We start from the raw sequence: 24,701 nt of genomic DNA on the forward strand, positions 1-24,701 counted from the left end.
CGGGAAAGGAGTTATTGTCCCCCCTCAAAAAAAGAAAACCACACAGCGGCGCCTGCTTAAATATGGCTGTTATTTGGGCTAATATTATTGTATTTCATCCAAAGTTGACAATTGATAAAGAAACCCTACACACTACAACAGTTTTCTGTCGGGCTGAGGAACCCCCCTGGAGTCGATATATAATACGGCTGTTTCCAATGAAATCTCGATGCCCATTCACGCTGAAAACAAAACAAACACAAACAAACCGCACCATGGACATCCAGGTGCTTGGGCGCCCTCCGCCACGCCCTCTGCACGTGCCTCGAATCAAGGGGAATTAACATCTAGTCCTACACAACAGACTCATCTGAATTCCAAATTTTAATAACTTTCTTGACTGAAAGGAAATGCTACAAGATTGCAAGGGTTTCATGCAAATGTATTCCATCACGCAGCAGCCACCATATTTCAATTAAAAGACCGCTTCCACATTTAGAATGAAGAAAAAAATGGATGAAAACAATTACTGTATGAATCAGTTACATTTGAAGTGTTTACTAATGAAATTGAGCTTATTATACTTAAACTGCTATACACATTTACATGAGATTGAATTGTAATAGTAGTAATTCCAATAGTAATTACTACTATATACAGTGTAGTACATAATCGTAATAATAATTATTATTGTAATTGCATATATACATATATACTGATAGAGTTTATATTGTATCAGCCTTTTTCTTATGATAGTCATTGACAATACAGAGCAAGGACATTTGAGGAATGAGAGAAAGAGGTCAGGATTATTCCATGAAATATTCATGGAATTTTCTCTTACAATCAACTGCACCGAAATAATAACATAAGATGACACAAAAAAAAAAAAAAAAAAAAAAAAAAAAAAAAATATATATATATATATATATATATATATATATATATATATATATATATATATATATTATATATACAGTATATTATAATACTGACTGTCTCATGAAAATCTGCACTCATCTGCACATATTCTAATGAATATTATTATTTTCATAATGAGATTTGAGGAAATGATTCACTTTGCACTTCGGCGTGGATGGGTATGTCGTTTTGTTATCATGAGTCTTGAAAAAGAAGTCGTTTCAGAGGGAGACCGAGCCCCCGGTCAACTTTGTGAGCAATAAAAACAACCAAAATATATCCATTGATGCGTTTATCTCCAGGAGGGACTCAACCACTGGCTTCCGTATCAGAAACATCAAGGGGAAACTAGATACAGTATCAGCAGTTATCCTTGACCGACCGATTCTACCCATTAAATCAATATCAGGTATGGCTAAAGCATAGAAAATCAACCTCATATCAGCATAGCCAATGAAATAGTGTGGAATCAAATTGGACATGGTGAAAGGAGAAACCCTGCGATGTGTATGAGAATATATTGTATTTGATGTACCTTATTTCAATATATCTTACTCTTCTCAATATATACTATTATATGATCAATATGTATAATATTACATATTGAATATTATATATTATTATCATACAAAGCTATATATAAGATTTGGAGATATAATAAATAATTTGTATCGCCAAATATTACAAAAATATTACACCATACTATAGGCAAATTTTGCAGTGCTACTCTTCCAACAGTTTTTGGGCCACATACACGCACAGTGAAGCAAAATGACAACATTGATCCCATCAGGTGTGCTGTAACTTTGTGCAAGGTTTCCTCTGGCGGTTTAGGAGACGTTCCACTTTTTCCATTCCTCAAGAATTTTGATTCATTTTGAAAAGTGTTTATTTTGAAGAGCGTGGCAAAGAAATCCTATCGTCAGGCAAATCACGTTCTTCCTATGTAGGCTAAGCATTTCGTTCTGAGATGATCTTACTCTATAAATATCAATAAAACATAAAAAAGAAGGGAAGCTACAGTAAATACACCACAGATCATATTGTGTTTGAACTAGAAAGCGAATGTATTTTGTCTTACTGATCTGTTTGATGTCATTCAAATTAAATTAAGTGCGGCAAAAAATTGGATCTGAACCTCTCCACAAGGCTTCTGAGCTTTGAAATAGAGATGAATCTCAAAAGCAAAAAGCTGCGTCATGAGCTGGGGATTCCCTCCCAAAAACAATGGGTGCAACTCCAACAGCTCCAGGATAAAGAATCGAGCAGATAATAAGCTCCTGGACATAGGACCTCAGTCAAACATGACTTTGTGACTTCAAGTGATCCACTTGAAACCGACTCAAATTCAGGGGCAAAATTCACGGAAGGATTGCGCGAAACTGCTAAACTGGAGCAAATGACAGAAAAAAAAAAAAAATTCTAATTCTCAAAGCACCCGCAAAGGGTAAAATGCACCGTTAACTTTGCCGCCTCGTAAAAAGCATCTCGGTGCGGCGGTGCTATTTGCGCGTATTAAGATGAGGTATTATTCATGCATTTGGTACAAAATTAGCCCCTTTCTATGCAAATGAGCCTCGTTGCGAAAACATCCAACTCACAAACAACAGCGCTTACAGCCACTCGCAGCTAGAGTGAAATTATTACCGAGAGTTGGTGGTAACTGCACGATCGTCTTCAGAGAGCCGGTGCAATCGAAGCGCATGTATGTCCCGCCCCAGATATGAAATTCCCAGAAATTAAAATTATGTTTTGCTATTATTATTATAATTATTATTACTTTCACGGCATCCGTGACAGCTCCGCAGACCGCGGCTTTTCGGATGCAGTGGCCCGGAACTTGGTGGAGTTCAATATATATATATATATGAACTATTGTCATTTCTTCATTGTAATATTGAGATTCACTGAGAATTTTTAATTTCAACCTTTTAATTTTCATTTTATTCGCATTTGGAGTCGGTCTAAATATTAACCTAGTTGGATTGGTTCACAGGAAAGCAGCTTTACAAAGCATTTTATTGCCGGAATGAGTAATTATCCTTAAATACATTGGTGGGTTCGTCCGATTAACCAGAGGAAGACACAGGAGATTTCCACAATCTATATACACTATGTGAATTTATTGAGCTGTTTCTGTAATAAAGTGTTTTTTGATTCTTTTTTTGTTATCAGTTATTTGTGGTTTGATTATTAAATGAAGAAAACATGCAAAATGGACATATTATTTTACATTTGATAAAACATATGAATACCTTAATACCCTTATAAATAAACTGACAGATTTCCGGACTACAAAAATCGAATGCTTGCCAAGTCAGTTTGACGAGAGCCCACGTGTAGGCATGCCGCTATCACGACGATGAGGCTTCTGCTTGGTGTGACCTGGCATATTGATTACCATGGCCGCGTGGCTGAAGCGCTGCCGTGCCACTTTTGCGACGCTGACGTGTCGCTTCTGGTGTGGCCCAGGGGTGACGGGGTCTCCCCCTTCTTAACCCAAACCCCCCCGCCAGGATTTGGCAGAGCACTGGCGCAGCCCCTCTAAGGATTTCCTCAGAATTTTTAATTTTACACTTAAAATCAAATATTATAATGATCATTGTACGTACAAGGGTAAATTGCAATTGCTATGGGCGCGTTGGCGCAATTGACGTGTCCATGCTTTGTCAGTTCGCGCCTGAGCGTTTATGTGTTTATTTGTCGTTTTTCTTACCGAGCCAGAATTCATCCTCCAGGTTTCCAAAACCGACCCTGTAGTCGCTCCACTTCCTGGAGAAGTCTGTGAGGCCGTTCTGACGACGCTGGAACACCTGCAATATCATGGATTCATGTTAAAGCTTTAATTGACAATTTGTTCAAAAGCAAGAGCGGTAGTGATAATAACAGAAGGATAATAGTTATTCTGGTATTGGATCAGCCCCACACCACGACAAAATAAAGAAATGTTTTGTTTTTTATCATTTCTTTTTTGTCTACAGGTATGGCCTTTTTCTTTCTTTGTTACGGTTTCTTTTTTAGGTCTTTTTTTTATTGTTTATTGTATATATGAATATTTTTCTATCTTCTGGTTAATTGTAGTTCATTGCATATTGCCACTTTTTTCTATTTTTATTCATATCACTTTATTATTATTGCCTATCTATCTATCTATCTATCTATCTATCTATCCATCTATCTATCTATCTATCTATCTATCTATCTCTCTATCTATCTATCTATCTATCTATCTATCTATCCTATCCTGGGTATCCTGTATCAGGATACAAAAATGTTATATTGTATCTACAGTTATTTCAAACATGTGCCTTATTCAGGAAAATTAACCTGATATTCTGCCACAACCGGTATCAACAGTGAAAAGTTGCATTACTTCATGAATGGAATCCCTGTAAAAATTTAGATGGTGCTTCTCCCACTCCTCTCTCCTCCTCTGTAACTTACAATCCATCCTCCCTGGTCGGTGGCCATGTCGCAGTAGACCTGCACGCCCTGGCTGGGGTCCCTGCTGATGTAGATGGTGTAGATGCCGCTCAGCGTCTCGCCGTTCAGAAGGTGCTGCGCGCAGTTCTGGGGCATGGCGAACAGACGGCTCCCTGGGAAAACACAGATTTACTTTGATGGATTCATATATATTTTTATTTGGTTGTGATTCTTTACATACAAACTTATAACACAGCATTCCTCCTATTTTTGGTTTGGAGTCTTCCTCATGGATCGAAGAACCCACCTTGGTGGGACCCCCCATCGACAACACATACATTTATACAGGTAGTGCTCACTTAAGGACCTACCTGTTTAACGACTGTTCAGACTTAGGAGCAGCTCCTTGACCAGTCTGTATTGTACAATACTGCGGCGTCTCAGCGTCAAGCTTCTCATCTCATCACCGTTCTCAGTGTCGTTCCCGCAGTCTGTCAGTATGTACTACACTAGCGTTCACAATGGCCACGCCCCCTTACTGTGAAATAACACAGGTCGTCGCTTATCGACCAATTCACTAAACGACTTGGTCCTTGCGTGTGTGTGTGATGGGACTGCCTGTATGTGTGTGTGTGTGTGTGTGTGTGTGTGTGTGTGTGTGTGTGTGTGTGTGTGTGTGTGTGTGCACCTGTGGTGAAGGTGGTGGAGAGAACGGCACTGGTGTCCAGGCCCCTGGCTGCCTGCAGCCGCACCGTGTACTCGGTGGTCTCGCCCAGACCCTCCAGGCGGATCCACGTGTCCTCAGCGTCCAGGATCAGTTCCTGGTGTACACACACACACACACACACACACACACACACACACACACACACACACACACACACACACACACACAGAAAGAAACGTTCCATATGTGTTAATTCTTATGTCTCTGATAAGAGATTCAGTTCAGAGAGTCTTTTTAAGTCCCCAGGCAACAACAAACATTCAAACTGTTCATTTTGTATTATATTAGCTGAAGGAAAACTAATCAACAGCGAGCTTGTAGCACCTCATTTCAGTGAGTGTGAAGTCCCATTCATGGTGGAAAGGGAAAGAAAAAAAACAATAAAAATGTATAAATAAATACATCGATCGATAAAAGGTAAAAACAAAATGTATTTAAATTAAAAAAATATATATATACATATATACAGTAGTATGTCAAAAAAACTTCTTCAAAGTAAAACAAACGTGGTTTGAAATGTATTTAGAGTAAAAAAAGCTGTAAATCTACATACTGTATATTATACATAAACAAATAGAATACTAAAATAAACAGGTAACAGGGAAAAATATTTTTTACATAAATGTAAAGATATGTAAAAGAAACCGTCATTTATTTTTTATTATTCTTAACAAAGACATCACTGCCGTTAAATAAAACTATTTAAAAATTGCACTCACAAAATGGCTATTAAACTGATTCATCTTTCATGAAAATTACAAGATATGTTCTGTAATGTTTTATCCCTAACTGCTCTGTCTGTGTTCAATTATATTTTTTAAGCATTTTTCTCATTATTTTGTAAAATTAAAAAAAAAACATGTTTGCAAAACTAAGAAATGCCTTACAAAGTGTTAAATGAGCTACCAATGAGAATATTAATAATGATATATTATTTAAATGTATGTTACTAGTTAAACTTGGAATTCTGCACGTGTTTGTCTACAGTATGTCATTTTTTTTTTTTTTCAATTATCTCAAAATAGTGAAAGAGACAAACGCTGCTACTTTCTATAAAATAGAAAAAAACACTGTAACCAACGGGGCAACCGCCTCCCTCTGTTCCAGACAAAACCTCTTTCATTTCATGAAATCCAAAACAGTTTGCTTTGATTCCTGACTGCTTGTTTCCCCCCCCATTGTCCTTTGAGATTTCACCATCAAATGTAAATACTGTCAGTGCATGTGTGTGTGTGAGTGTGTGCGTGCGTGCGTGCGTGCGTGCGTGTTTGTGTGTGTGTGTGTGCCCTGAATACCCCGAGACACTACAAATAAAACATAAACAAGCCAAAATTAAATATTTAGTCATTTTGGAAATGATACACTTCCGGGCAATATGTCCCTGTGAATTATGTACACACTGTGTGTTTAATATTATATGTAAATGAGTGTGTGTGTGTGTGTGTGTGTGTGTGTGTGTGTGTGTGTGTGTGTGTGTGTGTGTGTGTGTGTGTGTGTGTGTGTGTGTGTGTGTGTGGGTGTGTGTGTGGGTGTCTGTGTGTGTGTGTGTCCACTGCTCCGGGTTTACTCATTCCGCTCACACTCCTCCCTAATGGGGACATTCGCGTTCAAACACTGAGTAAACGTTGATCAGATACTAGATCACTCTCACGGATAATTTTTTCTAAAATTATTTGAAATCCATTATCTCGCTATTAAGCAGCGGGGTTGATGATAAACTGTATGCTCAGGTTCATTTCGCCACGTGTATTCGGCTACAACCTAATCACGGCCAAAATGTCAAGGTGAAAAAAGGAGCGATATTTTCTCCATTATCGTTTTGGTCCCCCATTTTTGTCCCCCGTAGTGAGTGATGGAGTCGTTTATTAGGTGGGAGTGATTTGAATTCAAACTGCTGCATTTGGTGTTCCCGCCGAGGGGATTAGTGCGGCGTGACTGTAATAGCAACAATCGCGACCGCCGATTAGACCATTCCCCGCCAAACAGCACTGGAAATGAATGAGAGGAGGTCATTAGCGACGCTAAATCAGAGGAGGGAGATAGGATAGGAGGAAGGAAAAACAAAAAGGATGCATTACGTTTACATACAAGACAATAAGATGATAGCTAAGATAAGAGAAATTGTTGATACAAGTGACAAGTGATTGACTATGCAACGGAGATATTGAAAGTGATTGAGAGTGCCGAAAACGTCTACAATATAATATATATTGTTTTGTATATAAAATAGAAAAAAATATTTACAGCATTTTTTAAATACCACCAATCATGCAATTTGAACTGAGAGGCTTTTTTATAACATATATTTTAATGTTCATATCAACAATTGTGTGTCCTTCCTCGCTCCTCTTCTATCTGGAGTCCCTCAGGGGTCAATCCTTGGACCCATCCTGTCATAATTCTACATCTATTGAGCTGATTCCATAGCATCGCTCACCATTGTTATGCTGATGACGCTCAGCTGTAGTCTTCTGTCAAACCCAACAGACAAGACGGCATGGCTGCCTTTAACAACTAGAAGCCCCAATGTTTTCTTTAACTCAACCTTTGTAATTGGCCCTGATCACTTTGCCAGAGTTTGATCCGTTTGTTGGTCGCCTCACTTCCAACATCAAGGACTCCTCAAAGAACCGTGGTGTTGTTTTTGACTAGCACCAGAACATAGTTTGAAGAAATAGTCATGTTTCTTCCAATAATGCAATATTGCATAAATCTGATCCACATTATCAGCCAAAGATCTCAAACTATTAATTTATACCTTCATCTTCTCTTGTCCAGATTACTGTAATTCAATCTTCACCTGCCCTAATCAAGCTTCTCTGTCTTGCCTGCAGCTGGTTCATTAATAAAAACAAATCACAGATCCATCATCACGTCTATGACCGGACTGTTTCACAAGTAGTAAGTAGTAAATAAAAAAAAAAGCTAATGAAAAGCTAAATCATCGGCAGACAATAGCTGATGGCTTCTGAGATTGCATTTTGGCTAATGCGTTCCGCCTCTTTTGCCGGCGCATGGAAGAGGACGGACTGGGACTAAAAAATGGCCCTGGATAATTTTTACCTCGACCAGCCCACCGCAACCAGCCCGCGGATAATCCACCACTCCCACCCCATCGACACACATACAAATACACCAGCCCTTGATACCACCACTAAGCATAATGTATGGATAACTCTAGGCTGCTGAAACCCTAAAATAGAGATATTTTAGGAACGATGAAAGATTTATTGCCAGCAGGCCACCACTGTGAGGATATCATGATAGATTAGGGCAGTCACTGTTTCATGAATGTTGTTATTTGAACAGGATATTCCCAGGATAAGGAGGATCCTAAAGTGTGCGACTTCCTTTCATGAATCTATGGTTACGTTGCTGGATTATTTGACAGAGAGAATCGGTAAATAAAGTAAATAATAATGATATTTAGCGGGGGTTTTTTTTGGCCACCTCTTACACTTTTAATCGTATAAGTCATTTATTAAGTGCTGCTGCTGCTAGTGCTCGCAAACATATCAATTATCGTCATGCAAGTTGTTGCATGAAGATAAGTGAGATAATGCCATTGCCAATTTGATTGATTGAAACTTGAAGGACTTACTCTGGACTGCCACCTGGCTGCTTGTGAAGCCCTTTGCAACAGGGTGTTACAAAAATGCTGTGTAAATAAAGTTTTACTTATTTACGTACTTAGGTAATGAAATGAAAGGTAAGCCTGCAGCCTATGTTCTTTCAGGGTTAACATGACATTGGCATTTGTAAAGGAGGGGAATTTATTCTCTGTACGTGGCTGACACCAGCTGGTCAAACCCTGACCTTAACCCACAGCCAGCAATCTGTTGAGTCTACATTTCGATTTATTGCATGTTGCCATTTATTTTTAAATTTTTAAGTCTATTGTGAATTACCAATATTTTTAATTGTCAATTAATTTGTATTTTTTTTAATTCAAACAGCCATTTTTATTTTATCCATATATATCCATCCATCTATCTATCTATCTATCTATCTATCTATCTATCTATCTATCTATCTATCTATCTATCTATCTATCTATCTATCTATCTATCCCAGGGGTGGGCAATTAATTTTTACAAGGGGCCACATGACCAACAATAACTTGATTCTGCTCAATATTAATTTCTCCCATTGTAAAAAGCAGCAAATTATATATTTTGATTAGCTGCTACTGGTAACCAGAAGAATAAGGATTTTTTGTAAATATTTATACACTTATATGAAACTGTGGTGTAGGTCAAATAGGAAAATACTCCTATAGAAGTAATAAACAGTAAAAACAAAAACAATCCTTACATCAGTGTTTCATTTTATTTTTAACATGTTAATCTTCACAAATATTAAAAAAGTGTCTCGCAGTATGTTAGAGATAAGCAATTGGTCAACTTGATACAAAAAGCAATAAATGCATTTAATGTTTTTCAGTTAATTTTACTTGTTCAGTAAAATCCAGTCTGTCTTGGGCTTGAACAAGTGCATTGGTGGGTATGGGAAGGACAGCTGAGAGGTGATCATCAGTGATAGAGGATCTGTCTCTGGATTTGTTGAACTTCATCACTGAGAATGTCTGTTCACATACGTAGGTAGATCCAAAGAGGACTAGAATCTTCTGAGCATGCCTCCTCATGTGTGGGAAGTTCTCCTCTTTGAGGGAAGAGTAAAAACCAAGCAGTGAGACTGATCTAAAGTGCTCTGCCAGAAATGTGTCAGAATGCAGGTCAATGAGTTCCATCTGAACATCACTGGGTGCATAACCCACACTGCAGGTGAAGGGAGAAGAAACCATGTGCATTTCACTCTCAACTGTTTTAAAGTCTTGAAATGGCCTTGAAAACTCACCGTGCAGTGCTTCTAACATGGATGAGTACCTGTGGAGGTGATCAGCTGATGGTGTGGCTTCCTTCAGTGTTGACAAGTGGGTAAGAATGTTGTCCTCCATTTGGCTTGAGAGAAGCTGCAACTTCCTCATGAAAGCCTTCACTGCGCTGTACATTTCATGCACAAAAAGGACCTTGCATTGCAGTTTGACATTTAGTTCATTCATTAGTGCAGTCACATCCACAGCGAAACCAGGGTCTGCCATCCAGTCTGCGTCTGAAAGCTGTGGGATGGCGTTTCCTTTCTTTGCACAGAACTCGTGAATCTCTTCTCTCAGGTCCCAGACACTTTTCAGCACTTTGCCCAGGCGGAGCCACCTGACAGCTGTGTGGTAGCTATGTCACCATGTTCAGTCTCATTTTCCTCCAAAAGTGCAACAAACTGTCTGTGATTCAATGCTCTTGCCCTGATGAAGTCAACAATTTTAGTAACAACATCAACAACATGGTTAATTTTTAACACTGACTTACACAAAACTTCCTGATGTATAATACAATGCAAAAATGTCAATATCTGCTCAGGGTTCATTTCTGTCACTTTATCCTGCATTCTCTTCAAAAGTCCAACATTTTTCCCCATCAGATTTGGACAACCATCCGTTGTCACACCTGCCGGCTTGTCCCATTTCAGTCGCAACTTGTCCAAACATGCATTTACCTCCGTGAACAAATCACTCCCAGTTGTTGTCCCTTTCATTGACTGCATGGCTGCCAGCTCCTCCCTGATTTTAAAGTCTGTAGTTATCCCACGTAAGAAGATTAGTGGCTGGGCAGTGTCACGTACATCACAGCGCTCATCCAAAGCCAGGGAAAAATAGTCAAAGTGGACCGCTCTGTTCTTCAGCTGAAGATCGAGATTTCGTCGGGAGAGGGTTCTCAAATGCTCCCGTTTTCTCCCGGCATATCAGTGCTGCAGAGTCCAACAAACACTCCTTAATAAACTCTCCGTCAGAAAAGGTTTTACTTTTTCTAGTGATTTTGTGGGGCATGACCTAACTTGTCTTGACGGCTGCATCTCTGGATGTGCAAAGTTTAGTAAAAGGTCCTTGTTGGTTTTGCAGCGTAGCCAGCAAAGCATCCGACTCTCTTGCTCGCTCTTGATCAGACAAGTTCTTGTTTTTCTCCTCGTGTTAGGTCCCGTAGTAGCGATTCAAATTGTAATCCTCGAACACAGCGACCTGTCTATCACAAACTATGCACACGGCTTTACCTTTGACTTCTGTAAATAAATTTTTAGCAGTCCATGTCTTGTTCAAAAGGCGGCATTTGGCATCAATTTTTCTTTTTTTGGCGTGAGCTGACATTTTGAGGGATAGCTGGCCAGCATCACTTGTAGCTGTTCACCCACGAATGCGCGCCCTTACGCAAATTAAAAAAAAAAAAGCAGGCTTTTCAAAACAAAAGCAACATAGTCGTATTGCATGCACGGCATAAATATTTTTATATTTATGTTCTAATTTACGATTGACCTCACGCGAGCGGGACATGGACGCCCCAAGGGCCGGATTTGGCCCGCGGGCTGTAAAATGCCCAGGTCTGATCTATCCCATAGCCAACCTGAGTCTGTATATTATAATTTAAATACAAATTATTCAGTGAAAATATTGATAAATATGTTGATGTGGTTGCGTATGTGTTTGCTTCAGGAGGGAACGTGTGTTTGAATGTGTGTTTATCATCACGGCGCCACCGAGAGCCAGAGAAGACAGGGGCGTCTTCCTGCAAAGCATCATGGGAAAGTGGTTCCAGTCCAGTTGTTAAGAAGGGTGCGGTGTCCCATGTAGCTCTCGCTAATCATCAGCTTCATTAGCATCACTCAGCGCCATCAGAACGATTTAATCACAATAAACAAGTCTCTACTATGGCACATTAGAATAATATCTCCACGAATGGGTGATGTGCACAAATGGTGTGTGTGTGTGTGTGTGTGTGTGTGTGTGTGTGTGTGTGTGTGTGTGTGTGTGTGTGTGTGTGTGTGTGTGTTGGTTGCCCAATCACCTGCGTATCATCTAATATCAAGGGAGCATTTGTACTTTCTGCCCATTAGCTGTGGCCATCGAAGTGTCTTGTTTCAATAAATTCATTGAATTAATTAGAATTCATTGTGTTGAATATGAAGGTAAGTAACAATATTTCTCCCCTCGCAGAGATATTTTGAGATATTTGATGTTAATGTACTGTATGTCGGGAATTAGAGAGGGTGTCTGCAGAGGCAGCCTGACAACATCTTCCCTGGAGAACGAAGGCGATTGGATACGGAGAGACGTGTTTGCTGCTGATAAGACAGTAACGTACTGGCACGAACAAAAAAAACAACAGATAGGGCATCTATTGTTTGTGTGCGTGAGTGTGTGTGTGTGTGTGTGTGTGTGTGTCTGTGTGTGTGTGTGTGTGTGTATGTTTGCGCATATATGGTTTAATATATTGTATTTATGTTTTGTATACAGTATATATGGTTTACACACCTGAATACACACCAGCATTATTAGTACAGTGGGATCATCAGGACACATTCAATGTCCTCATAATTCAAAAAGGCTTTCATGCTGTTTAAAAATTATAAAATATTTTGGATGCATCCTCTGATTTACTGTCATGAATCAAAAAAGGCCATGATACCGTTTTAAATCTACAGAATACCAATTAACCTTGTTTTAAAAAAAAATTCTATAAGTCCCCATAAACCACCTTGTGTGTACGTATGTGTGCGTGCATGCGTGCGTGAGTGAGTGCGTGCATGCGTGTGTGTGTGTGTGTGTGTGTGTGTGTGTGTGGTGTGTGTGTGTGTGTGTGTGTGTGTGGTGTGTGTGTGTGCGTGCTTGTGTGTCGCACATACTTTTCGACTGCCGTCGGCCGACTTGTAGGTGAGCATGTAGTTGTCGATCTCGGCCAGCGGGGGCTGCCAGGCGATGAGGGCGCTGCGGTGGTTCACCTCGCTGGCAGTGAGGTTCACTGGAGCATCCATGGCTGTGGGAGAAGAAACAAACACAAAAACAAAGAAATATGACGACGATGAATTAACATTTATCATAGTTTGGGGTTGTGTAGCTCCTACAAGAGGATGATGTACAACTTGCAATTTCTTGGTGGCAAATTGGATGGACAATGACAAACAAAAAACCTACTGTAACTACAATCACTATTGGAACTATTAGATCTACTACGTATAACTGTAAATACAATTGGAACTATTGCAACTATACAAACTATTGGACCTATTATAACTATTGAACATCAGCCATTGGACCTATTACTATATAACTTTTGTATATCAGTCATTGGACCTATTATCAATTAACTATAACAACTATTGGAACAATTGGACATAGTTGAACTATAATCACTATTGAAAATATTATGACTGTATAAACTATTGGACCCATTATAACTACAATGACAATTGGACCTATTATAACTGTAACAACCAGTACAAGGTGTGTTGCTATGTGTTATTCAGTTATTGATAGCCTGATCAGCCCACCCACATTTTACCAAACATTACATCACAGGGAGCAGCTTTTAATGAGGCTCTGATCCTCAGTACGCCTGTTTTTGATACGTACACCCACAACAGATTGTCTCACCGTCATTTCCCCAACTTACATCACCCCTGTCGGCCATGCTGAGGTTGGGACCGATTTTGGAGCGAAGTTGACTTTTTATTTCCCACATTTACATCATAAGTCATAAGTCGGCGTGGGACAAACACACTGCGCAATTACAAGGTGATGTACTGCAAGCCGTGTTGTCACCGCGGATATCCGATGGAGATGTCTCCCGCCCGTCTGCCTGTCTCGATCACTCGGTATTTTTGCGCTGACTCCTGCATAGTGTCTCACTGACGGTGTACATCTATCTTTCTATCTTTAGCGTTTAGCCTCGCTGCTATCACTAGCGCCCTGTAGGATCAATGACGCTCAGTTAATTAATTAACATATAGATAACCATCGGTTAAGTGAGGTGTGCCTTATCTCCGAGATAAACACGGGGGACCCTTCACGCCAAAGGTGGCATTAAGAGAAACAGGGATAGAGAGATAGAGAGCAATAGGAACCTGAGAAGAAACTTTAGAAAATACAGAAATAGGCTGAAATTAACCACGGACCGCACTGTCCAGTTTTTCCCCTATAATTATACAGGCCAAAAAAAAAAATCTTTTTTGAGATTTATGAGATTTAAATACAGGTACAACAGGGGTGTCAAACTCATTTTCACCCCGGGCCACGTCAGCATTATGGTTGTCCTCAATGGGCGGGTTGTAACTGTAAGATTGTATAAATGTAACTACTCCTTAACATATTGAAAAATAACTGTCCCTGCATATGATCATTATTTATTCAAATGTACAAATATTGGACATGCATTTACATAAATGTAAATATATATGTAAGAACATTGCTCTGTGTTATTATAACATAAATCCCTTTAATTTATCAGGTTAAGAAACCCACATTACTCCATAAATCAAAGATCAAACTTTTCAAGTGAATAACAAAGACAAATATCATCAAACACAAGTTATTACATCAAGTTTGTTCAAAACTATTTTCTCACAGTTGAGAGGGGCAGAACTATGGTACAACGAATAATTGCGATCTGCTAAGAACATGTGTGATAGATGTGGCTTTTTTACAAAAACAATTGGCGGCAGACAGCCTTGCAAGGGGCAGACGTCCAACTAATGAGAGGTGGTTTTGATGACAGTAAACATTTGGCTGCATGAACACATGCACATGTACACACTGAATACACTGCCACACTTACAAAGCAGTATATATAAATTTCACTCAAAATAACAATAAGGGTTGTCTTAGTTCACAACTATATTGGTCAAGTTCTGGGTGAGGTTGATGAGGCAACGGCACACATCGGAGGTGCACCATCGATAGTTAGCCCCGCCCACTTTCCCCAGGGTGATTTCGTTTGACTTGCGGACCTCTCCACCGCATCACAAACGCCCCTCCCGGTCGTCCCGTGCATGGCAGCTACATCCGCGAGCTCCTCGCTGACAGTGAAGTCTGCCTTCACGGCTCTTGTAAAAATGGACAGATGCGATGTATCCATGTTGTCTGTGCTTCCATCGACAGCTCATGAAAAAGCCAGGGAACTGCTGGTTCCTTAACTCGGTCTGCGATGGTGTTAAGTCTGGATCCAGTCGGGGCACACCTGCTCACATACCTTGAGCGCGCACCACTTCAAAAACGCACCCACCAAAAAACACTTGGAAGCTCGGGCGGTTTCTCCGGCCACAATGAAGATAGCTTTCACCGCTGCATCATTTTTGGTTGTAGCTTTTGTCAACATATTCTGCTGCGATCGAAGTCCGCCTTTTAATTCTGGGACAATTTGGTGTTTTTCTTGGAAGCAAAGTTTGCCATACTTGGCTCCGTGTTTGGTGTCAAAATGCCGATGTAAATTGCATTCTTTCATCACCGACACTACCTCGTAACACAGAAGATAAACAGTTTTTTTCTCCTTGAAGCACATACATGTATTGGCTTTCCCATCTTTCATTAAATTGACTTCCCTCTGCATCAATGTTCCTCTTGTTGGACATTTTGGGATTATCTGTTGACCTTTTGCAACTCCTTCACTTGTTGGAAAACCGCTTTAGTTAAACGCCGGTGTCGAAACACTGCAATCTAGCGGCAGGACGCCGTCATTTTGCGGGTCACAAAATCGACATGCATTGTCTGAGATGTAGTTTATGGTCACTGTGCGCCGCGAAGCAGCATAGAGTTTTATTCTAAGACAATCATATGCCTTTTGAGCTCTCGCGGGCCACATAAAATAACGTGGCGGGCTTGAGTTTGACACGTGATGTGCAACATAGGGACGTTATAATGTGCCGACTGACCGATCGACTGTCACCTGCACCTGCGTCGCTGTTGCCGTGTGCCCTGCAGGAGTTTTCGCTTTCTCACTTTGCGTGCTTGAAAATGGCAACTTCGCATAAGATTCAGAGGGTCTCACGAAACCCCGCGGCGCAATGAAAGGGATGAGAGATGCCACGAATCGGAATAAAGATCCCACCTCGGCCGGTGCGAGTGGGGGCTCAGGCGCACCACCGCCTCCGCCCAGTCTGTCGGGCGTATCCTTACTCATTTATATATATATATATCTACAGTTATTCATAATTGATTTGCCTCGTTTATTAATTTTAGGATTTATTTCATAGGCATACTTATTTTTATTTGCGGTGACATGGCAGTGTGAACTGTGAGCGTGATTTCTCCACCATGAACAGGGTACCGGGCTACAACTCACGCAAGTCATGATTGCTTTTGATAGCAATCTATCCTTAGATTCAAGAATTTACAAAATATAGACAAATCTTCACTTCTGGTAGGTGAAAACAGACCTCAGGAACAGGCTGTAAGAAGATCACTTCCGGGCCCACATGAAGATTTCAATAAGTGGGCCTCCTGTGGCAAAATTTCCATACTCTGATGCCATGGTGACATTTTTTCTCCAAGCCAAGGAAGATAAAGTGCAGCAATGAATCATGCACACTGTGGTCATGCTGTGCTATTTTTTTGCAAAGGTCATTGGTTACACAGATAATTTTTATGCAATAAATGGGATCTCCTTGTGATCATTTTGTTTTGTGTCTTGAATACACAGAGCGAACAAAAAATCTGAACGCAAATATAAATTGCAGACCGCCTGCTGGGCCATCGGACACCCTGCACTTCGTCTGTTTAGGGCTTTCTAGGGGAGGCACCGCCGTCCAAACAATTACCCCCTTAGTTGACAGAATGCCCATTCTAAATATTCTAAATAACTGTCCACTAAACCCGCTTCCGAATTCATCTTTTGTTTTTGCTTGTTGGTCCTGTCTCCTGGTGGCAGCTGTCGAATCATTTAGCCGGCTCGTCTGAAGGCTGCCCGCGGGCGATCGGCGTAAAATAAAGAAAGCGAGTGAGAGGAAGAAGCTGTTTGCACATTTGTATTTATAGCAACACAATGCAAATTCTTTCTCGCTCTCTATCAATTTATTCCCTAATTAAATCAGTGTTTTTCTCGCTTCCCTCACTCTTCGGCTGCAATTAAAGCGGTGCGCACAGTGGACACAGGCAGGTAAGCAGGTGTTTGTCTGAGTTCCTGGCAACTAGGTGGTTCCTCCTCTCCGACGCCGCGGGTTCGAGGATGAGATGATTGGTTTGCTTTCATCTAATCTTCCATTAACACACTGAGCAAACAGAGCAACATGGAAAACAGAGAGAGAGAGAGAACTAGACGGCAGATGGAAAAGGTCGGCAGCGGCGCTGTGGTAACAGGAAGCGGGGAGGCGAGAGGTAAAAAGCAGATTTTAATTTGCTCATTATGGGCTGAATGACGTGGAGCTAATACTTTTCATTACGCCGGCTCCTTTGTTTGTTGGCTTATTGCTTTTATAACAATACTCGGGCCATTTTATGTCTGCGGCTGAAATAAACTAAATCCTTTTCAGAAAAAAATCTACCCACCTGTCTATCAATCTATCAGTCTGTCTGTCTGTCTGTTTGCCTGTCTCTATAACTGTTTGTCTGTCTGTCTATCTACCTGTCTATCTACCTGTCTGTCTATCTATCTATCTATCTATCTATCTATCTATCTATCTATCTATCTATCTATCTATCTATCTATCTATCTGTCTGTCTGTCTGTCTGTCTGTCTGTCTGTCTGTCGGTCTGTCCGTCTGTCTATCTATCTACCTGTCTATCTATCTGTCTATCTACCTGTCTGTCTGTCTTTCTATCAAATTAGGTATGTGTCCAACCACAGCCTCCTAGCCCCACTAGGAGCAGTCTATGTCTGTTTGTCATTTATCATGGACAGGTCACCAGGCGCTAACCCCTTTCTGGTCCCCTCTGCCACTCCTTCCTCCTGCGCCGTCCCACACACCTGAGGTCTATCATTCCATCAAGCCTGCAGTATTTATTCCCCAGTCTTTCCATCCACTCATTGCCAGATCTTCAGCTTATCTAACCTACCGTTCCTGTATTGCCTGGTCAAGCCCGGCTTCCTGTCCACCCATCTGGAACCTGGATCCTTCCTCATCTACACCGTCCCTGTCCAGTCTTGCCTCATCCTATCCGGTAGTCCCGCCTTCCAGGACCTGTCCGCCCGATCCAGCCCGACCGGGTCTCTCCCAATCCATCAAGGCCAGTGTCTTCCAATAAAACTCTGTTGTTGAACCTCGTCTGCCAGCAGTCTCTCTGTCATGCATTTAAGTCCCCCTAGCCTTGGTCGTAACAGTACAATCTGGCCACAACATCGACTCAGCCGACACAGAGGCTCTACATCGTGCGGTACAGAGCCAGGGAGGCCTCTTGGGTCAACAGGACAAAGCCCTCCGGGACATCGCCGAACACCTCTGCATCTTGGCAGCTGTGAATGGTCTCGAGGCTCCACGAGCTCCGCCATCTCCCGCACCACCTCCCAGCCTGGCTCCCAGCACTCGCTCCTCCCATCCAGCAGGAGCCTCACGTTCCAGCCCACATTCTAGCCCCGGCATCGTATGATGGAGATTTTGGGGCATTCCAGGCTTTCCTGGTTCAATGCACTGTGGTGTTCGAGCAGCAGCGGCTGTCCTACACCACCGAGAGATCTCGCATCGCCTACCTAATCGCCTCCATGAGGGGGACTGCTCTCGCCTGGGCATCCGCGGTGTGGGAATATCGAGGTCCCCAGAGCCGCTCCTACGAAGCCTTCACACAGGAGACTGGCTGGAACGATGACGCGCTACAGGACGCGTTCCAGCACGCTCTTAATGACAATCTGCGGGACGAGTTAGCGCTAAGGGACGAGCCTGTGAACCTGGACCAGTTGGTAACCCTCCCAACCTTACTGGACAACCGGTTCCGGGAGCGCCGGCGCAGAGGAATGCGCAGACCCAGCCCATACTTCCTGCTCCGTTGGGTACGTTACGGTCGCGGGCTTCAGCAGCCTCCGAGTACTCCAGTCTCACGAGACGTTCCAAGGCGGAGCCCATGCAACTTGGGCGAGCTCAGCTGTCTTCCGAGGAGTGGGCCCGCACCTACAGGCTGGGTCCTCCCTTTACTGCAGTTAGACTGGACATCTCCAGGCCAAATGGCCGCTGTGCACAGGAAACGGGTCAGTTCTTGCGACATAGGGGAGGCACGTACAAACCAAGCTGTCTGTAACCCCACCACTCGTTGTTAAATGCCACCCTCTCCTGGAGGAACCAGGCTCGACATCTCTCAGCTCTCTTAGATTCTGGCGCAGACGAGAGCTTCTTGGACCAAAGAGTGCCACCAGTTGGGCTTGGTACCCGTTCCCCTTTCCGGGCCCATGGAAGCAAAGGGCCTAAATGGGACTCGTCTGGCCTGGGTTGAGCACCAGACCGTTCCCCCTCTGTGCTGGAACAGTACCATGATCTAGGTCTGGTTTTTAGTAAGCAGCACACATTGTCCCCACTGCCACACCGCCCTAATGACTGTGCTATGGATCTGCTGCCTTGCGCCCCTCTCCCCTGTAGCAGATTATAATATAATCTGGGAGAGGATATAATATAACCTCTCCCAGCCTGAGCGGGAGGCAATGGAGGTTTATATTCGGAACTCTCTCGCTGCCAGGATAATCTGTCCCTCATCTTCACCAGTGGACGCTGTCTTATTCTTTGTGGAAAAGAAGGACAAGACGCACCATCCTTGCGTAGACTTCTGGGGCCTTAATGAAATTACATTTAAAAATAAATATCCTCTCCCCCTTAATGACTCTGTTTTTGTTGCCCCCCATGGTATCCTGCAGATGTCGTCTCGGACAGGGGTCCGAGGGGTCTCCCAGGTGTAGCGAGCCTTTTGCACTGCCCTGGGAACCAAGGTCAGTCTCTCCTCCCGTTTCCACACCCAGACGAATGGCCAAACGGAGCGGGCGAATCAGGAGATGGAGGCCAAGCTCTGCTGTGTCATGGCCACTAACCGCTCCTCCTGGAGTGCCCAACTCCCGTGGGTAGAGTACGCCCACAATACTCTCACCAATGCGTCCACTGGCCTGTCCCCTTCCCCTGCTCTCTGGCTACCAACCCCCTCTGTTCCCATCCCGGGAAACAGATCTGTGTTCCCTCCGTCCAGGCCCACATTCTCCGCTATCAACACACCTGGCAGAAGGCCAGCTCAACGTTTCTCCAGGCTTCCACTCGGTCCCAGCGGCAAGCCAATTGTCGCCAGGCCCCGGCTCACCGTACGTCCCTGGCAAAAGGGTCTGGCTACTGGCAAAGGACCTGCTCCTCAAGGTGGAATCCCCAAGCTCGCCCCCCCCCGCATGTTGGTCCCTTTGTTGTTGAGTCCATCGTCAACCTTTGTGCTCATCTTCGCCTTCCCTTCGTGCCTCCTGCCCTCTTTTCCCCCCTGCCCTGGCCCCTCCGCCCCCCCCCCCCTGCCTGTTGGATGTGCGTCCCCGTGGCCGTGGTCTTCATTGTTATATCGTTTGGGAGGGGTACGGTCCGGAGGAACGGTCCTGGGTTCCCCCATAGGTTCATTTTGGATGCATCCCTCATCAGAGACTTTAACCAAGCTCATCCTCCTGGCTCCAGGCATCCACCAGGTGGCATCCGTTGAGGGGAGGTACTGTCACACCCACAGCCTCCTAGCCCCACTAGGAGCAGCCTATGTCTGTTTGTCATTTATCATGGACAGGTCGCCAGGCACTAACCCCTTCCTGGTCCCTGCTGCCACTCTTTCCTCCTGCGCGGTCCTACAAATCTGAGGTCCATCAAGCCTGCAGTATTAATTTCCCGGCCTTCCATCCACTCATCGTCAGCTTATCTAACCTACCGTCCCTGTCCACCCGTCCGGAGCTAGCGGTGGCATCTTGTGATGCTACATAGAAACTTAAATTGAAGACTTCAAAAGTCGAACATGCGAAATGTCACATTAATAACAGTATATATGTAGGGCATTTTTTTTGCAGGGCAAATAGTTTGCTACGTTGTTGTGGACTGGTTTTTACCGGGTACCTGGACACTTGGTACCAGGTACCCGGGCGCGTCGACGAATGACGGCCCCCCGGAGGAAGGACAAGCCAGGATGGGAGAAATAAAGAGGCCACATTTCACTGGCCACCACCCCAAAAAGCATGTGCGTGTGTATATATTTATGCATGTGTTGTAGTGCGGTCATGTAACAAATAAAGATTCTTATTTAGTAGGACTTTGTAATAAGCTTTCCTTCAGAGTGATACAAGACCTGAATGCCTTGTCAGGGTTTATTGTGTGATAATGATTGTGTTAAGCCTTACTTAACAACTCATTCATACATCACAGTCCATCTCCATCCGTCGCCACTTGGATGGTATCTCTGTGACACCATCCAAGCAACACAGCAATTGGGAGGAAAAAATTGACAGACCACAGCTGAAAGGATGGCGAACAGCGAGTCATCAGCGAATAAAACCACCAGACCCATCGCCTGGTCATCGAGCCAAGGCCGAGCAATCCGTTCCGTCATCTAATTTTCTATCGCCACTCCGTTTGCTGTCGTAGTTGTTGCTTTTTTCTAGCGAGGAGCAGGCGGCGTGAGGTATAGAGAGCAGCCAAGCAGCAGGAAATTTAATCAGGGAGTCCAATTAAGAAGAAGCCGAGACGCTCCCCTCCCGAACGCCAGAGAAGTCACTCACCCCTTTATGCGATTACATGTTAGTGGAAGTTGGCCGCTATGTGCACGTGTTAGAATGTGTTTGTGCTCTCTAAGCATTGGTCCACAATCCAACTGCATCGGAGTGTGAGTTTACATCCAAGCACTTGCGTGTGTGTGTGTGTGTGTGTGTGTGTGTGTGTGTGTGTGTGCGTGTGTGTGTGTGTGTTTGCGTACATGCACACTCTTCTGGGACACGTGCCGCAGTTTGGCACGTGAGTCGCGGCGCCCAATGTCCCGTGAATTTTTAAAACAAATTAAGTTGGTGTAGAACAGTCTTTATAAATTAGCTTTTGCGCCGAAAGGGTCTCGCTTGATTCGGCAAAGGTATTAGCCCCTCATTGTGGCTTTATTGGATTTCAGCTCCCAAATGAAATGACATACAATAACATTTGAAGGGACAATAACACTTCATTTCGCCGTCAAAATGTTTTTCACTGGGTAAACCGGCCATATTTATACAACGGCGCTGTTTACTAATCCGCAATATGAGATGTGTTCATCCTCTACTTTCTGTGTGTTTTGTACAGATTATATACTGGATGACCTTCCAAACGGAATTAATGGGAAACAATTGAAGGAACATTATGGCTTGTACACAACTTTATGTACATCACTGTGATTTAATGTTTCGTGATTCAGAAACAACGGCAATAATATATATTAATTGGGTTATGATGCCAGTCCATTTGCTGAAAGTGTGTGTCAATATTAAAAGTTTGCAGATACAAAGATACATTTTGGATGTACTGTCAAGTATACAAATAAAGACTAGAGATATGTTCTTCATCAAATTGATAAAGATGGGCAGAATTAGGTAATAGCATAAAAAGTAATAGCAGTAGGCTAATGTAACCAACCCCGGTTTTTCCTAAGAATTGTTATTAAATTTGTTAGAAGTACAGGGAGTTTTAAGTTGAAACCTGAAATACAATATAACCCATATATTACAACATAACTTTTTTTTACAACAAAAAGTGACGATTTAAAACAAAATCTCATTGGAGGAAATTATTGGAAAAAAAAAAGTCTACCATCTCATTACCGGCTCCGTATGACTCCGCACTGGCTCAACCCTGTGAACTTCAAAACCGTCTTGCTGGTTTTGTTTTGGCTTGTTTATCGGCCTGTTTTGTTTGGGTTTTTTACCGACTGGCTGAGTTCCAAAAGGCACACATTGGATTTGAGGCAGACCATTATATCTTTGTTAGCGTCTGTAAAAAACAATCGCCATTCTCCGCTGCCATGTCAGGAAGGATTGTTTACTTACCAGGTCTTTAATGTATATAAAGTATTTGGGTTTGGGCGGTACATTGCACCTCCTGCTAGCCCCCGATCGTGTTTTGAAGCTGGGTTTCAGGCTTCCCACTTCTAACTGCACTGCAGGATAGGCAGTGCTCCCTCTGGGGGGTTTGCAAACACGGCTGCTGACTGGAAACATTTATTTTATTTTTTTTATTATCCTGCAGAAAACACACCCACACTCCAAACCAAACCCATGGTGTCTGTGTCCTTAAAGTGGTAATCTATGAGATTATTTTGTTGGAAAAAAAATCTCATTTTATTTAACCTTTATAAAGAAACAGTCATCCAATGTATTTGGCTTTTGTATGTACTCGTCTACATGCTGATTTCATTGTTGATGGCGGGGTCTGCCACCTTTCGCAACCACAATGCAAAGATCGGTTAAGTGAAAGGCAGCTACAGTCAGTTTAATAAACCAGTGTTTATTACAGTTTTTATTAAGCTGTAATATAGCAACCCGGTCTGAAGGTTTTTTGTTCTCATAGTCATAGACATAGTCAGTCAAAATTAATCGATTGAATCGTATCCCAGGAGTATGAATGTCCGACTTTTTTCTTGCTACACGTAATGAAATTTAAACTAATTCATTCGAATGGGGAGATTTTATCTGACTTAAGAAGTGGGGAAGGGGGGGGGGTGCGGACTAAAACTAAAACTAACCTGACAAAAGTACGCCATTACGGGGAAGAGGGGGTGGGAGGGCATGGATGTATTAAAATGCAGGGTTTTCAATTTTGTTCTATTGTGACTTTCACAGGAGCGAAAACAAATTATTATATAAATTGCATAATATTTACGCAATTTTTTATAAAAGTTGCAAACACTAACGTTAACCAACCTAGAAATAATAAAAACTACAATTCTGCGCCATTGTGTTATGCATCTTCACACAACTGCCTAACTGTGGGTAAAATAGTTGTATTATAAAAAATCTGAAAATTAAACTAATTTATAGGTGAAAAACAACATGCATGTGTTACTATGGGTTAATTTGGTCTGAGAATATACCTGTGTTGGCAGAATTAAAATATGTAATTTGCAAAGCACTGAATTATATGTTTATATGCATATTAAGTGGTGTTGAAACTGGCTATGGAAACTGCCACCCACTAAAAGTAAATGTCCAGAGCTGTCCAAAACAGGTCACCTTATTTTGGTAGCACTTTTAATTACTGAGATATAGGGTTTCAAATGTGACGCCTGTCAGGGTTCAAATGTTAATATCTCAGTTAGGGTCCATTAAAATCTCTCAGACTTACATATGTGACCCACTGCAGCAAACCCCGATTTGTCGCTTATTTCTAAAATCGCCACAAGCCACCGAATAAGTTGAAAAAACCTTTCGAGAAGGAAAATAAGTTTTTCCAGATTTGTGTTCCTTTGTGATTTTTTTTTTATCTCTCAACGTCTTTTCAAAGCTGAGTTTGATTTATAAATAGTAGATAAATGTTAAAACACCGAGTTAAATATTCCTGTTAGATTACATGGGAAAACACAGTTCACTTACCGAGATGCTGAACAGCGAGGAACAACGCTGATTGATCGTTTCCTTTCAAGCGAACATCCAGGTGAAGATCATTCCTCCATATTCCATGTGATGTGAAGTCACAATGTGAAACCGTTTTGATAGAGTTCAACCTTTAAGTCTTATTAGTTTTACACACACCTGGATACATTGTTGTGTAGGTGGCATAGCCCGAGAAGAAGAAAAGCTGACGTCACTTCCATAAACAGAAGACGAGGAGCTTCCGGTTTCCTTTGTCTGTGAAAACTTTCATCTCTGTGTTGTTATGGAATACGAGAAGCGGGTGG

At 42.4% G+C, this 24,701-nt stretch overlaps 1 protein-coding gene across 1 annotated transcript in view; it reads right to left on the minus strand.

Annotated features, from left to right (window-relative positions):
- tnr (tenascin R (restrictin, janusin)) overlaps positions 1–24,701 on the minus strand; it is a gene marked incomplete at both ends in the record, with an annotated part of 108,679 nt that overhangs the window by 8,749 nt on the left and 75,229 nt on the right. Inside the window, 4 exons of the mRNA XM_080011295.1 lie at positions 3,617–3,713; positions 4,345–4,496; positions 5,012–5,144; positions 12,782–12,912. Coding sequence (XP_079867421.1) covers positions 3,617–3,713; positions 4,345–4,496; positions 5,012–5,144; positions 12,782–12,912 — 513 coding nt within the window. The remainder of the gene's footprint in view (positions 1–3,616; positions 3,714–4,344; positions 4,497–5,011; positions 5,145–12,781; positions 12,913–24,701) is intronic.

Source organism: Zeus faber (assembly GCF_960531495.2).
Source record: "Zeus faber genome assembly, chromosome: 12".
In the NCBI taxonomy this organism is placed as follows: Eukaryota; Metazoa; Chordata; class Actinopteri; order Zeiformes; family Zeidae; genus Zeus; species Zeus faber.